Below are 13855 nucleotides of genomic sequence, written 5' to 3'. Positions count from 1 at the left end.
TTTTAAAAATTCACTCTAGTCATCTTTAACTTACTGGCATCATTAACGTGGTCATTATAAAGAACGACAGACTAATTATTGCAGTATTTATTGATTAATAAAATAAGAGAAACGGTACCTGAGAGAGAGAGAGAGAGAGAGAGAGAGAGAGAGAGAGAGAGGAATATGCATTTTAATCTTATTATATGTCCATGAAATGGAAATAGTTTCGTTGTTATTATTATTATTATTATTATTATTATTATTATTATTATTATTATTGGAGAAACAAATCCACAGTTATGTAAATGTACATATATTTAAGTTTAAAACAGAAAAGATCTTTTCTGTTTTAAACTTAAATATATGTACATTTACATAACTGTGGATTTGTTTCTCCATTTGAAGACTCGTGCTACTATGAGGAATTTTTAATTATTATTATTATTATTATTATTATTATTATTATTATTATTATTATTATTATTATTTGCTGGAAGAAGACCTTGATTAATACAGACAGGTCTCATTGAAAATAATGGTTATGTCAGCCGCGTTTATTTTGTATAGAAGTTTTCTCTATTCTTCTTATTACTGACTTTTCTTCTATACTGCATTTTGTATAATATATTCAATTTGATAAATACCACATTATTTACTTGAATCTCCCATTTGGCGTTTTAATAGCCAACTTTGAGTACAGAAGAAAAGTCAGTAATAAGAAGAATAGAAAAAATTCTTTACAAAATAAACGCGGCTGAAATAGCCATTATTTTCGATAAATCCTGTATTATTATTATTATTATTATTATTATTATTATTATTATTATTATTATTATTATTATTATTATTATTATTATTATTATTATTATTCCCGATTTCACAGTTGAATGGTTTCAGAATAGAATATGGCAATCGTCCTGTTCAAGCTCTCTCTCTCTCTCTCTCTCTCTCTCCCCCCCCCCCATCGTCTCTCTCTCTCTCTCTCGACGACACCTCCCCTACGAGTCAAGTCGCTGACATTTCTCTCATTGCACAGAACCGCTTCGAGGCATCCAGCGGCCTTATAAGGCCCTTCCCCATTATCGTCTCGTCTCCTGGACATCTTAAGGGGACGGCGGGGGTTGGGGGGAGGGGTGTTGAAAGGAGGAAGACTGCTTTTAGGGTGGACCATAAATGCACACTGCCATTTTTACTGCTTGCTTCGTTTTGCATTCGTCGATTATCGAACGTGTGGTGGTTCCCGTGTCCGTCTTGTCTTCGTCGCTGTCGAGAAGAGTTGTCGTACTCAGGCGCTCGCCCTCTCCAACCAGCACTCCCCCTTCCCCCTCCACCACTCCACCACCACCACCACCACCACCACCCAAATGGTAGAAACTTGTTACTAAGCAGGACAGGAGTAAGTAGTGTTGTTATTGTAATTTTTCTCATAATCATAATTATCTGCATTATCATTGGATGTGTATGTATCAGTAGTACAATGACAGCAGCAGCATCTTCAAATTATTATTGTTATCATTTTTAGAGGAGTAGTTGTAGCAGTAAAGAATGAACGATACCGTTATCATTATCATCTTATGACTCATAAGATTAAACTAGCATCATTATAATCGGATTATTAAGAACACTTATCATTATCTCATCATCAGATGATCAAGAAGACATACCATTAACATCATCATTGTATGACTGACAAAGATATCATTATCACCTTCACCTTGCTTGCGAATATAACATCACTTTGGTCAGCATTGCAATTGATTACCAAAAAATCAATAAATAAATGTTCCTTTGAAATATGTGATAGACTATTGCCCCGCCCCGTTGAGGTTCTTCAGATCCGTCTCTCTTTCTCCACTTGACGAGCAAAAAGGAATGCGTGAATTGGTAATCTATTTTTGCCCTGTGGAACTCTCCCTCTTCCCCATCCCCACCCCAACACCCCGCAGCAAACCCGCCATCTTGGACCACCCCGGCGGCAGCACCAGACGTCGAGGGACACTCCGAAGTAAATCCCGCGGAAAGAGAAAACAATTAATGAAGATGTGTGACAGGAGAGAAAAAGAGAGAGAGAGAGAGAGAGAGAGATTCGGATGCGAATATATGAGTATACCGTAATATTACTATTATTTAATTATTACCATTATTTAATTATGGCAAAGTTTCATGACTGAGCTGTTTTTACTAATAACTTTGTCAAAGAGAGAGAGAGAGAAAGAGAGAAAGAGAGAGAGAGAGAGGAGCGTCTCTATAGAAGGCGGCATAACGTTCCGGCGGGAAAAACCAAGCTGGTGAAAGAGCGCGCACGCGCGCTAGCGAGCTCGCGATAGCCGTCACTGGGCATCTGTTGTTATCACCAGACAGGTGGGGAGAAATGACAGGTGTCTGTCACCGGAGTCAGGTCGTTTATTTAACTGTCTGCTTCTCGAAGGATTGCCTGTCAAACAGGAAGGAACCTTTCTGTTGGCCTTGAATACTACAGACGTCTTGAGAGACGGTAATTTGGGCTATTATGTTATTTCTTGCCAATTGTTTCGGTCGGTTTAATTGATGTTCGTGTGGGAACGGACGGATGATGTTTTCGCGTTTTCTGAAATGTCGATGATGATGTTGCATGCGTCAATGTTTTCTGAATCTTCATTTAATATTAGAGCAAAAAAAAAAAAAAAAAAAAAAAAAAAAAAAAAGAAGCCAGACGTGACTCGAAATATGGACTTCAAATTAGCATTGCTTGACAAGTTATTAATGTTAATTTTTCTGTTAATAATAAATATGAATTTTACCTCCTAGTTAGCATCTCATCTTTTCAGTATGTTTTATTATTATTATTATTATTATTATTATTGTACTTGGGAAGCAGACCCTCACTCAAGCATACTTTATTGAAAGTAATGGCTACTTCAGCAGCGTTACACTTATAGAGATTCTTCTCTATTTTGCGAATAGCAGCTTTTTCCGCGCTAGTAGAGCGCCTATAGAGGTCATGATCAAATACAGTGTCAAAATAGGTGTATATATTTGAATTTTACAGATAAACTATGATACTTTAGTCATGAAAGTCATTAACAATTATTATTGTTGTTGTTGTTGTTGTTGCTAATTTAAAAAAAAAAAATTTCTATCACAGTCATCGTATTCGACTGGGTGGTTTTCATAGTGTGGGGTTCCAGGTTGCATCCGGCCTCCTTAGGAGCTCATCACTTTTCTTACTATGTGCGCTGTTTCTAGTAGCACTCTCTTTAGCATGAGTCCTTGAGCTACTTCTACATCTAGTTTTTCCTGATTCCTTTTCAGGGATCTTGGGATCGTGCCTAGTGTTCCTATGATGATGGGTCTAATTTCCACTGGCATATCACATATCCTTCTTATTTTTATTTTCAGGTCTTGATACTTAACAATTTTTTCTCTTTCCTTCTCATGTACTCTGGTGCCCCATGGTGTTGCGACATCGATGAGTGATATTTTCTTCTTGGTTTTGTCAATCAACGTCACGTCTAGTCTGTTGGCATGTATTACCTTATGTGTTCTGATTTATTATTATTATTATTATTATTATTATTATTATTATTATTATTCATAAAAATGTCATAATAGCAGAATCACTAAAATGGCGAGGAAATCCATAGGTGTTGTAAATATGGACATAAAACGAAAGTTCTCGTTTTTATGTAAATTTCTAATTACTATACTATGACTTACAACTACATTTACACTACCGTAGATATCCTAATACCGTTTATTATTATTCTTATTGATTTTCATTATTATTAATTTTATTATTTATTAATTATTATTATTATTATTATTATTATTATTATTCATTTATAACGCTTGTTTTTTTATTTTGTTCACATTATTATTTATTTGGTATCATTGTAAAAGCCTGCTTATTTTGATAATCTTTTGACATTTGCAACTGCGAAAAAGTTTTGCCGTTTTGATCGTATCATATTTAAGCTCAAGTAAACGTTTACTGTTATTTCATTCATTAACTGCTGTCATTTCTTAGATGACTGACTCCTGAATCGGAAGAAAAGTCTTCTGCTGTGGCTTGTTGGCAGTGCTGTGTGTTTGCAAGTCCTATACACCTTGCTGTCTGAAACTCTCATACATACATACATACATACATACATACATACATGCACACATACAATCCTACCTCCAAGTGGCTGTTTAGTAAATAAAATTGATTATTATTCATTTTATTATTAATTATTCTTTTGAGTTTATTAATTGATTATTGTTAATGAAATGAGTTTGAATAATTTTATGCTGAGGTACAATATAATTCTCATGATTCATCATCATTCATCTCTCCATCTGAGAGAGAGAGAGAGAGAGAGAGAGAGAGAGAGAAGATTGCTGTAAATTCTCGTTTTACCGTCATAAGATTCGAATTACCTGATATTCAATTGTGTTGCGATGCTATAAAAACAGGACATACATCTCATAAATTTGAAAGGTTTCATTATCAGTAACAGAATGATCTGTTTTTGATGAGACACCCGATAGATAGATTCTGCCCTTTTATCCTTTTATTTTAACTTTTAATTTCTATTCCTTTATTCTTTCATCCTACACACGATTATCCTCCCGTAGCGGGGTAGTGCCATCAGTGCACCTCGCGTAGTGCACTGTACAGGATCGCTAGCTGCACCCACTTTCTTGCCTTTTTTTACTTGACCTCCATTCCCCATTCCTTTCTTCAGTCCTACGATCCCTCTCTATTTTTTCTGCAGTTGTGGGTATTTCTCCCTTATCCACATTTAGATCCCTGTACTTCATTTCCATTATTTTCTGGATCTCTCTACCTTGCTATGCAACCACTCCAACTCCACTTGTCAGTGTCTTGAGCGCTGAATAGTCGAAAGCGTCCCACTGCTTGTCTTGTCAACCTCAATTTCATGAAATCAAACCGCACAACCCTCTATATTCACTGGACCATTTTGAGTCAAGATCTTTGGGTATTTTAGAGCCCTGTAGTAGAACAGAATATAAAATTTATACCAAAGGCCAAATGCCGGGACCTCTGAGGTCATTGAGCACTGAAAGGGAAATTTACAATAGAAAGTTAGAAAGGTGTCACGGGAGGAGAACCTCGTTGTTGCACTATGAAACAATTGTTAGAAGAGGGTGGAAATGAAGATGGAAGGAAGAGAATATGAACTGAGACATGGCAAAAGGAATGAAAGGGGTTGCAGCTGGGGGCAGAGGGGACACTGCAAAGAACCTACAATGCACTGCCTGAGACGCACTGACGACACTAACAGGAGGTTTTGGTCTTATGAATCCACACAAAATCATCTACTTACTATGTTATCATTTTCACGTCATTATTAGATATATTTTAATAACGTCAACTCGAGTATATATCGTTTTCCTCCTCTGCCTTCAGCTTCCTGACGAAAATAGCACATTAATGAATTGGGAACAGAAAGAAAGAAAAGTAAAAAAGGAGAGAGAGAGAGAGAGTCAGTCACTTAAGTGGTTATGATGTGCCATTGATTGATGTGTTTTGATTGCCTAATTACTCGAAGCAAGGGAAACACGATAACTAAAGTGGAGGAGTGGAGTAGGGTAAGCAAGGGTTGGTGTTCATGATAGGGAATATTGTCTGGCGTTTTTCGCCGTCCTGAAGTTAGATAATTGACGGAGATAATCTTTTTTCTAAATGCGTTAAAAACCATTTGGGAAAGACAGAGAGAGAGCGAGAGAGAGAGAGAGAGAGGCTAAAAGCTATTAACTCAGATTGTTATTGCTGTTGCAAATACTGCTTTGTATTCCTTTACCAATAATAATAATAATAATAATAATAATAATTATATAATAATAATAATAATAACAATACTAATAATAATAATAATATAAAGCTTGCTTAGAAAATTTGGGAAAGGGTTCAAGATACATGTGTACTGAATAAGTGAGGAGTATATAGAATTCCATGATTGCGCTAAAGGGTCAGTTTGATAGAGGATAAGAAGAGTAGATTACGCTCAGTGGTTGGATGAGGAAATGAGAATTTTAGCAAAGAATAGAAAAAGTGACCTGCGATTACCTGATGGAAGAAATCATGAGTAATTAAAAGAAAGAATTGACAGGATAACCAAGAAGAGTGCAGGAAAAAAAGACATAAAAACATAGAGCGAGGTGAGTGAGGACAAAGTGGAGGATGAGTAGTAGTTTTAAATGGAATTAAATTGAATGGGAAATGTTTGTCAACAATTGTGTTGAACAATAAAAGATTTCAATAGAGAGATGCTACCTCCAATGAATGCAATCCTAGTAGACGGAGTGAGTATTTTGGAGATATATTGAATATCGAAGATAGAGAAGAAGTAGAGCTCAATGGTGCAAGAGTAAAAATATTTGTGGAATTGATTATTGAGGCTATAAGGATGCCAACTATAAGACACCAAGAGTTGACGTGACTAGTGAGATGCTGTGATACGGTTGTGATAGCTTGACTGGGTGACTGACTAAGATGTGCAAGGTATATCTTGATGAGGGAAAGGTTACTCAGTAATGTTAGGATGGGTGTATGGTAGGATTTTGATTTAAAACTGAAGAGGACAGAAGGATTGATTGGTGAAGAGCAGCGTAAGTCTAGACAAGGAAGAGGATGTGTGAATCACATTTGGTAATGAAACTTGTAAGAAGTTTGAAACTAACAAGAAAAACTGTAAAACTGTACTAGGTTTCCAAGGACCGTGAACGAGCTTAAGATCAGCATTTGTGAAGGATATTGGGACATAAGGTGTAAGGTACAAGATTTGTCGTTGAGAGCAATTAAAAGATTTAATGAAGAAAGTGAATGTGTTCTAAGACATTAGAGTATTGCGTCTACATAGTTGTTTTAGAGCTTCAATTTTAAGGAAAATATGTAATAAGTAAACCTGTCGCGTGTGTCTTGCTTTAACAAGGTATTATAGTCAGTTTAATTAGTGATTAATTTCAAGTCCTCCCCACTATATTGATTCATCATCGAAAAAACTTGTTTTAGGAGTTCATAATAGATAAAATGAGTTCATAATAGTTGAAGCATTTTTGTTGAAGCATTTCATTTAGAAAAAAAAACTTGTAATAGGAGTGCAAACGAGTTCAACAAAAAAAAGTGAAAGAAAAAAGTGAAATTAAAGAAAAGTGAAATATAAAAAAAAGGGAAACAGAAGTGAATGGAAGCAACCCGATACCAAACTTTGTTTGTGAACGTCCAAATACGTTCTCAGCCGAGGCGTTCTATCATCAACAGGCAGACTCGCTCCGAATCCAAAATCAGAACTCGTGACACGAGCGAAAATATTATAAAAAGAATTAAAGAAAGAAAAAGTGGGAGGGAAGGTTTTGTAAACAATTCTCATGTAGATATGGCTAGTCATTCTCTCTCTCTCTCTCTCTCTCTCTCTCTCTCTCTCTCTCTCTCTCTCCAAAGATTTACTAGAAAGTGTTATAAATTCAGTAGCTGATGCGGATGTGTGTGTTGTATTTGTCAGTATTTACTTGTTGAGAGAGAGAGAGAGAGAGAGAGAGAGAGAGAGAGAGAGAGGAGAACGTAAAGCAAGCGAGGAAGAAATAAAGAGATGCTTCTTGTTCTAAAAGTAATAAGATCATTCTCCTCTCTCTCTCTCTCTCTCTCTCTCTCTCTCTCTCTCTCTCTCTCACAAACACACACGAACAGCTTAGTCTCATTTGTTGAACCATACCATAATCAAATTTCTCTTGTTTTTAATGTTCTGTTAAATTTTGAAATTAATAAAAACCTAGAAAAACTCTATCTAATCCAATAATGTGTTTTATTCTCTCTCTCTCTCTCTCTCTCTCTCTCTCTCTCTCTCTCTCTCTGTAGCCTTCCTTGGCTTGCCTTCCAATAGCTTTGCTACAGTTTGCAATACATCTTCCTCTTATTCATATCATTTCACCCCATAAACCTCCCTCCCCCTTTTCATCCGTCAGCCCTCCTACTCCTTCCCTCCATCCCCCCAACCCCTTTGCTTCAACCTCTTCTATCTGAGATGTCAGGTTGGGGGGAAGGGGGCGGGTCGGGAATAAAGAATGAGGAAGGGGTTAGGGTTTGTGCCTGCCATTAGGATGTCGATTTGAAAAAAGTATAAAAAAAATTATCTTGGGAATTCATGTATTTTCGGACGCTTGTTTGGTGCGTAACGTCTCGTTCATTGGCAAAAAAAAAAAAAAAAAAAAAAAAAACCCTGATGAAGTTTTCCATCAAGAACCCAAATGTTGTAAATCATTACTAGAAAAAAAGTCCTCGCGTTGAAGCATCCGAGTGTTGTGTTTCAAACCAAACGACCGAATGAACGACGCCGAAGGCCGTTTTCCGCCTCGCCCCTTGAACCCCGCCTGAACGAGGAGCACCTCATGCAGTCTCTTCGGTTAATGCTACACTGATTTTATTACATCCTCTACCTTGCTGACCACTGGAGCCAACTAAGGAGGAGAGGAGAGGAGGGGAAGAGTCCCCTCAGCTGTGGGGAGGGGGTGGGGAGGGTAGAGATGGGGGAGGGGAAGAGAAGAGAGGAGCGGAGAGGAAGTTGGCAAAAGAGATAGAGGAGGTTGAAAGGATTTGTGAAGGACTCGGGTAGGAAGAGCTGAGAAAAGTGGAGTGAAATACCGATGGTCAAAATGTGAAGGGTTTAAAAGGATGCCTCTCTCTCTCTCTCTCTCTCTCTCTCTCTCTCGTCTCTCTCTCTCTCTCTCTCTCTCCTTTTCTGGGAAGTATAATTCTTTACTTTTAGTATCAACTTGCCAAGGAAACGTATTAGTTGCTATCTTATTCATTTATATACATGCTTGAATGTATAAATAGGTGACATTGCAGCTTTATATTTTATGGGTACGCTTTAGAGAGATTTTAGAAAATTACTGTTCTCTTTGAATGTTTGGTTACCGCCGTCTGGAGAGTAATATTATATATATATATATATATATATATAATATATATATATATATATATATATATATATATATATATATATATATATATATATATATACATTTATGTGTAATCCTGTTGTTATTACGTTGCAGTCAGTTTATTTTTTTTGTTACAATTAGCCGTCTTGTTTTTCCTAGAAAATCGAAGAGACATTGCTATTTCGCCCAGTTCTTCTTGCTAAATTCAACGATACAGGCACTACTACAAGTTACGATTAATATGCAATATCACTGCAGTACGATATCGCATGCGACCTAAATTTTTTTTAGTGGTTTCCCGCCTTCTTGGATTTTTTGGTAAACTAATGTTGCATATGATATTTTATGGTTAATGGCCGTTAAATATGGAAATGAATAAATTTTTTGGGAGGAAAGTACAGATATCTTTTGGAAGTCTATTTTGCTGTTTCCTTTTGAAGAAAGTTAACGATATTTGTTTCGAGTCTTACTGGAAAGCAAAATTTTTTTTTAGAAACATATTTTGCTGTTTTCCTTTTGGGGAAATTCAACGATATTTGTTTCTATGGGGCGTTCGATATTAATAAATAATGTAACTAAACCCGTTCTTTTGGCTATTTTTGAGTCACTCTACATAGGGAAAATGATCCAATCAATTAAAAAACAAGAAAAAATGCGTACCAAAGTTTCTGTACAGCGTATAATGCTGTATGAAACACTCAGTCACGGACCATAAAACTCGCAACCTGTGTTGTTGCGATGCCAGACGCACGATCATGGCTAACTTTGACCTTAAATAAAATAAACACTTCTGAGGCTAGAGGGCTGCAATTTGGTATGTTTGATGATTGGGCGGTGGATGATCAACATACCAATTTGTACCCCTCTAGCTTCAGGAGGTTTTAAGATCTGATGACGGACAGAAAAAGTGCGGACCGACAGACAAAGCAGGCACAATAGTTTTATTTTACAGAAAAAAAGATTAAAAAAAGACAAGTCATTGCTTTGGTGACCAGCGAAGAAAGAACGACCCCTCTTAGACGCAATAAATCAGGGACCGCAAATAGTTGCTCCTGACGAAGGTCTTGCCAGAGGGGTCACGAGGGGAGACGGTGATTTGGTGAAAGCTCAGAATTTACGGTTTTTAAATGAGCTGTCCCTGTAAAAACTCTTAATAAATTATTGGTATTGTTGACAAGTGATCGTTTATTTTCTCATCTGGGACAGTTTATGGGATGCGGTAACAATTATGGATGATTGATAGCCGCGAAGAGCGACTTCTTATATTCACAAGGAAAATTATTGTGCTTGACTATTGTTATGAATGATAAAATTTAGGCTGTCAAGCCAGGCACATAGAAACACTACATTTGTACTAAGAGGTAATAATCAGAGAAGTTAGACAGCAAGACCGGAGAAAGAAAACGGGAATGGAACCAGGGGCTAAAGGGAGGCCGTAAAGTCTTCAGTACTGCCTACAGTGTAACACCTGCGGTGCGCTGACGGTACTAAGCCCTGACGGGGCTTGATTAATGTGGTCATATAAAAATGACAAAGAATGGTGTGATTCGGTTGGTCCGCCCCTGCCAGTTTTGCCTCGCCTATGGCTAGTATATTCTTGATTCTTTCGCGTTTCCCTTACTCCGGAAAGTGAGTAGATAAAAATGTAATAGATAAAAATGGAATTGACAAAAAATGGAATTGACAAAACATGGAATTGACAAAACATGGAATTGACAAAAAAATAGAATTGACAAAAAATGGAATTGAAAATAATAGAATTGACAAAAAATGGAATTGACAAAAAAATGGAATTGACAAAAAATGGAATTGAAAATAATGGAATTGACAAAAAATGGATTAAAAATAATGGAAGTGACAAAATATTAATGGAATTGACAAAAAACTGGAATTGACAAAAGATGGATTTAACAAAAGAATTGAATTAAAAATATTGGAATTTACAAAAAAGAATGGAATTGACCAAAATTAATGGAATTGAAAACAAATGGAATTAAAAATAATGGAACTGACTAAATATGATGGATTTGACTTAAAAATGGAATTGACAAAGAAATGGGAGTGGAAATAAATGAATGGAATTGGCAGAAAATGAATGGAATTGACAAAAGATGGATTTGACAAAAAAATGGAATTAAAAATAATGGAATTGACCAAAATTAATAGAATTAAAAACAAACTGAATTAAAAAAATTGAATTGACTAAATAAAATGGAACTGACAAAAAATGGAATCGACCAAAAGTCTCCATTTGCATTTTGACGTTGAGGAACTGACCGCCGACCTGACCTTAGGCCTTAATATTACAGTTGATTTGTCTTCAGAAAAGTCGACATCGGTTTATATATAATAGGACAAGAGCGGAAACAACCACTTGGGTCCACTTGGGTATTGTGTTCCTCATGGAAACAAACATTATGAATGTGAATGTATAATATACATATATATATATATATATATATATATATATATATTATATATATATATATATATATACAATATATTTTTACATATATACATATACATATATATGTATATATATATTATATATATATTATATATATATATATATATATATATATATATATCTATATATATATATATATATATATATATATATATATATATAAAGGGTTTTTGTTGCAAGAAATTGTTCATTGCCATTCAGGTAGAATTAAAAAGCTTATAATTACTCTTGTATTATAACTAGATATACGTATATATATGTATATATGTATACATATATGTATCTATATATGCCGTATATATGTGTTTTTGTGAGTGTGCAAGTGGCCGCGTATTACTATGCAAGTTGAAGGGATCACTCCAGTTTGATCATATTTTTTAAATAAAAAAAAAGAATATTTTCATAAGCAGATTCAAATGCTGAAGGTAACATATCCCTTGACTGAAGACTCAGCGTTGACGTTTCTTGTAAGTGGTGTCCGTCTGACGAAGTTTCTTAATTATGTAATGAATTTTCTTGTGATATACAAAGCCCTACACAGATTTTAAATCAAGAAACAATTTTATCCCTAAATTTCATTATGTATGCTTGCCGCTTCATGTTTGCATGTCCCCTTTTCTCAAAATTTGGTCTACTGAGATCTAGGGAAAAAAAAAAAAATCTGCCATCTAAGGTTTCTGGCAATGAGTGAACCCAGTAAGACCGAATCGGCGACTTTTAAAAGTCCGGCAACTAAAGCTTACAATTCTCTGGATGTATCTTTATGTATTTGTTTGAACGTTCCAGGGAGCTCGGCAACGCCACACGAAGAGCCAACCAGTGTAATAACGAGAGATGTGGATAAGAACGAGCAGCCTCTGAAAGTTGAATATCCCGCGAAAATCGAGCATTCATCCTTCCCGCCCGTCCCCCCTCCCCACCGTTCGCCTCCCCCGTCTTCGGACTAAAGCGCGCCAAAACTCTGTCCTTCGCCGTCGAGTCGTGTAGAGACAGTTGAACAATCCCAAACTCGCGCGGGCGGTGGGAACTGCAACAAAAAATGCAACGGGACTGTCGAAGTAAAGCGCAAGTTGCCCCCAAACTCGCGGCAATATCGGTATTCATTAACTCGGGCTGTTAATTGGTCGACGTCGGGCGCCCCTTTTCCGAAACGGGGGGAAATCAAAATGGACTTCCTTCGCTCCTCGGCCTAATTTACGCGGGACATCTGTCGTCATTGCGGGTAGTTGGATAATATCATTTGCTTTTAATAACTAAAAACAGCTTTAATGCTTAATTTTCAATTAGCGTCGCGTACGGCCGCGGGGGGAGGCGCCAGCAAAATCGAATCGGCCTAAAAAGTTCCACCTGCGGCAGTTCGTAAGCCCTGCTACCCCCCTCCCCCCACCCCCCGAACATCGCCGCCGGAAGGAGAGAGGCTGAATTTTGCCATTATCTATGCAGAAATTCCGCCGTCTTCGACCGGATTCCAGTTAATTGAAATTGTTTCTTGAAGATACGAGCTTTCGTTCTTGCATTTTGATGTGGAGAGAGAGAGAGAGAGAGAGAGAGAGAGAGAGAAGAAACGGTAAGGGAGAAGGGCCAGGTCAGTCTTAGGAGAGGGGATTTGGTGGATGGGGAGAGGGTGTAGGGAAGGAGTGTAGGGGTGGGTATAGGGAGGGGGCAGAGAGGGTGTAGGAAGGGGGCGCCCGGGGGCGGTATAGGGAGGGGTAAGGGGTTTGGGAGGTGGAGGGGGTGCAGAGAGAGGTGCACGGGAGCGGTATAGGGTGGGGGAGGGGTATTGTGAGGAGGAGAAGGGGAACAGGGAAGGGGTGACCAAGAGGGATGTGTGTGAGTGTGTGTGCAGTATGAGGCAGAAGGCAACGGAATCCCATCAGGTGAGATTTTGGGGCGGCTGACGGAGGCGAAGACCGGGGGAAGGCCGGGATTTTTCCCAAGGGCCAAATGTTAATTAAATCGAAGATCAGGTCCCTGGCTAATTTCGTGGTCGTGGTGACGGTGCGCCCCTCCCCCCGCCATCACTATTTGATGTAGAAGGAGTGGGTGGAATGCATTGTCTGTGTGTGTGATTATATCAGTTTGTTTCTTTTTTTTCAATATTTACATAGACTGATAATGAATTACTTCAGTACATGCATAGACTACACTATATTCAAGTTAGAAAGCTTATAAGTGTTCTGTATATCTGCTGTAAATTAGGTTATATATATATATATATATATATATATATATATATATATATATATATATATATATATATATATATATATATATTATGATATATATATTATGTATATATATATATATATATATATATATATATATATCTATATATATATATATATATTTATACATATATAATATATATATGTGTGTGTGTGTGTGTGTGTGTGTGTGATGCATAAGATATATTTTTAGCAATCGGATCTTGGAGTGATGAAATTGAAACTAGATTCTTCGTTCTGAATGTGTAAACTAATC

At 36.8% G+C, this 13855-nt stretch overlaps 1 protein-coding gene across 1 annotated transcript; it reads left to right on the top strand.

Moving 5' to 3' along the window:
- Window positions 1–1155: 1155 nt before the first annotated feature.
- Window positions 1156–12321, top strand: LOC135206763 (ras-associated and pleckstrin homology domains-containing protein 1-like). The gene is made up of 3 exons (XM_064238259.1): window positions 1156–1349; window positions 1929–1987; window positions 12161–12321. The coding sequence occupies exons 1-3, from the start codon at window positions 1156–1158 to the stop codon at window positions 12319–12321; spliced, it is 414 nt and encodes a 137-aa protein (XP_064094329.1).
- Window positions 12322–13855: the final 1534 nt, after the last annotated feature.

Source organism: Macrobrachium nipponense, chromosome 31 (assembly GCF_015104395.2).
Source record: "Macrobrachium nipponense isolate FS-2020 chromosome 31, ASM1510439v2, whole genome shotgun sequence".
NCBI classification, from domain to species: Eukaryota; Metazoa; Arthropoda; class Malacostraca; order Decapoda; family Palaemonidae; genus Macrobrachium; species Macrobrachium nipponense.
The sequence above is the reverse complement of the archived record's forward strand: the minus strand, read 5'-3'. Positions and strand labels throughout refer to the sequence as shown.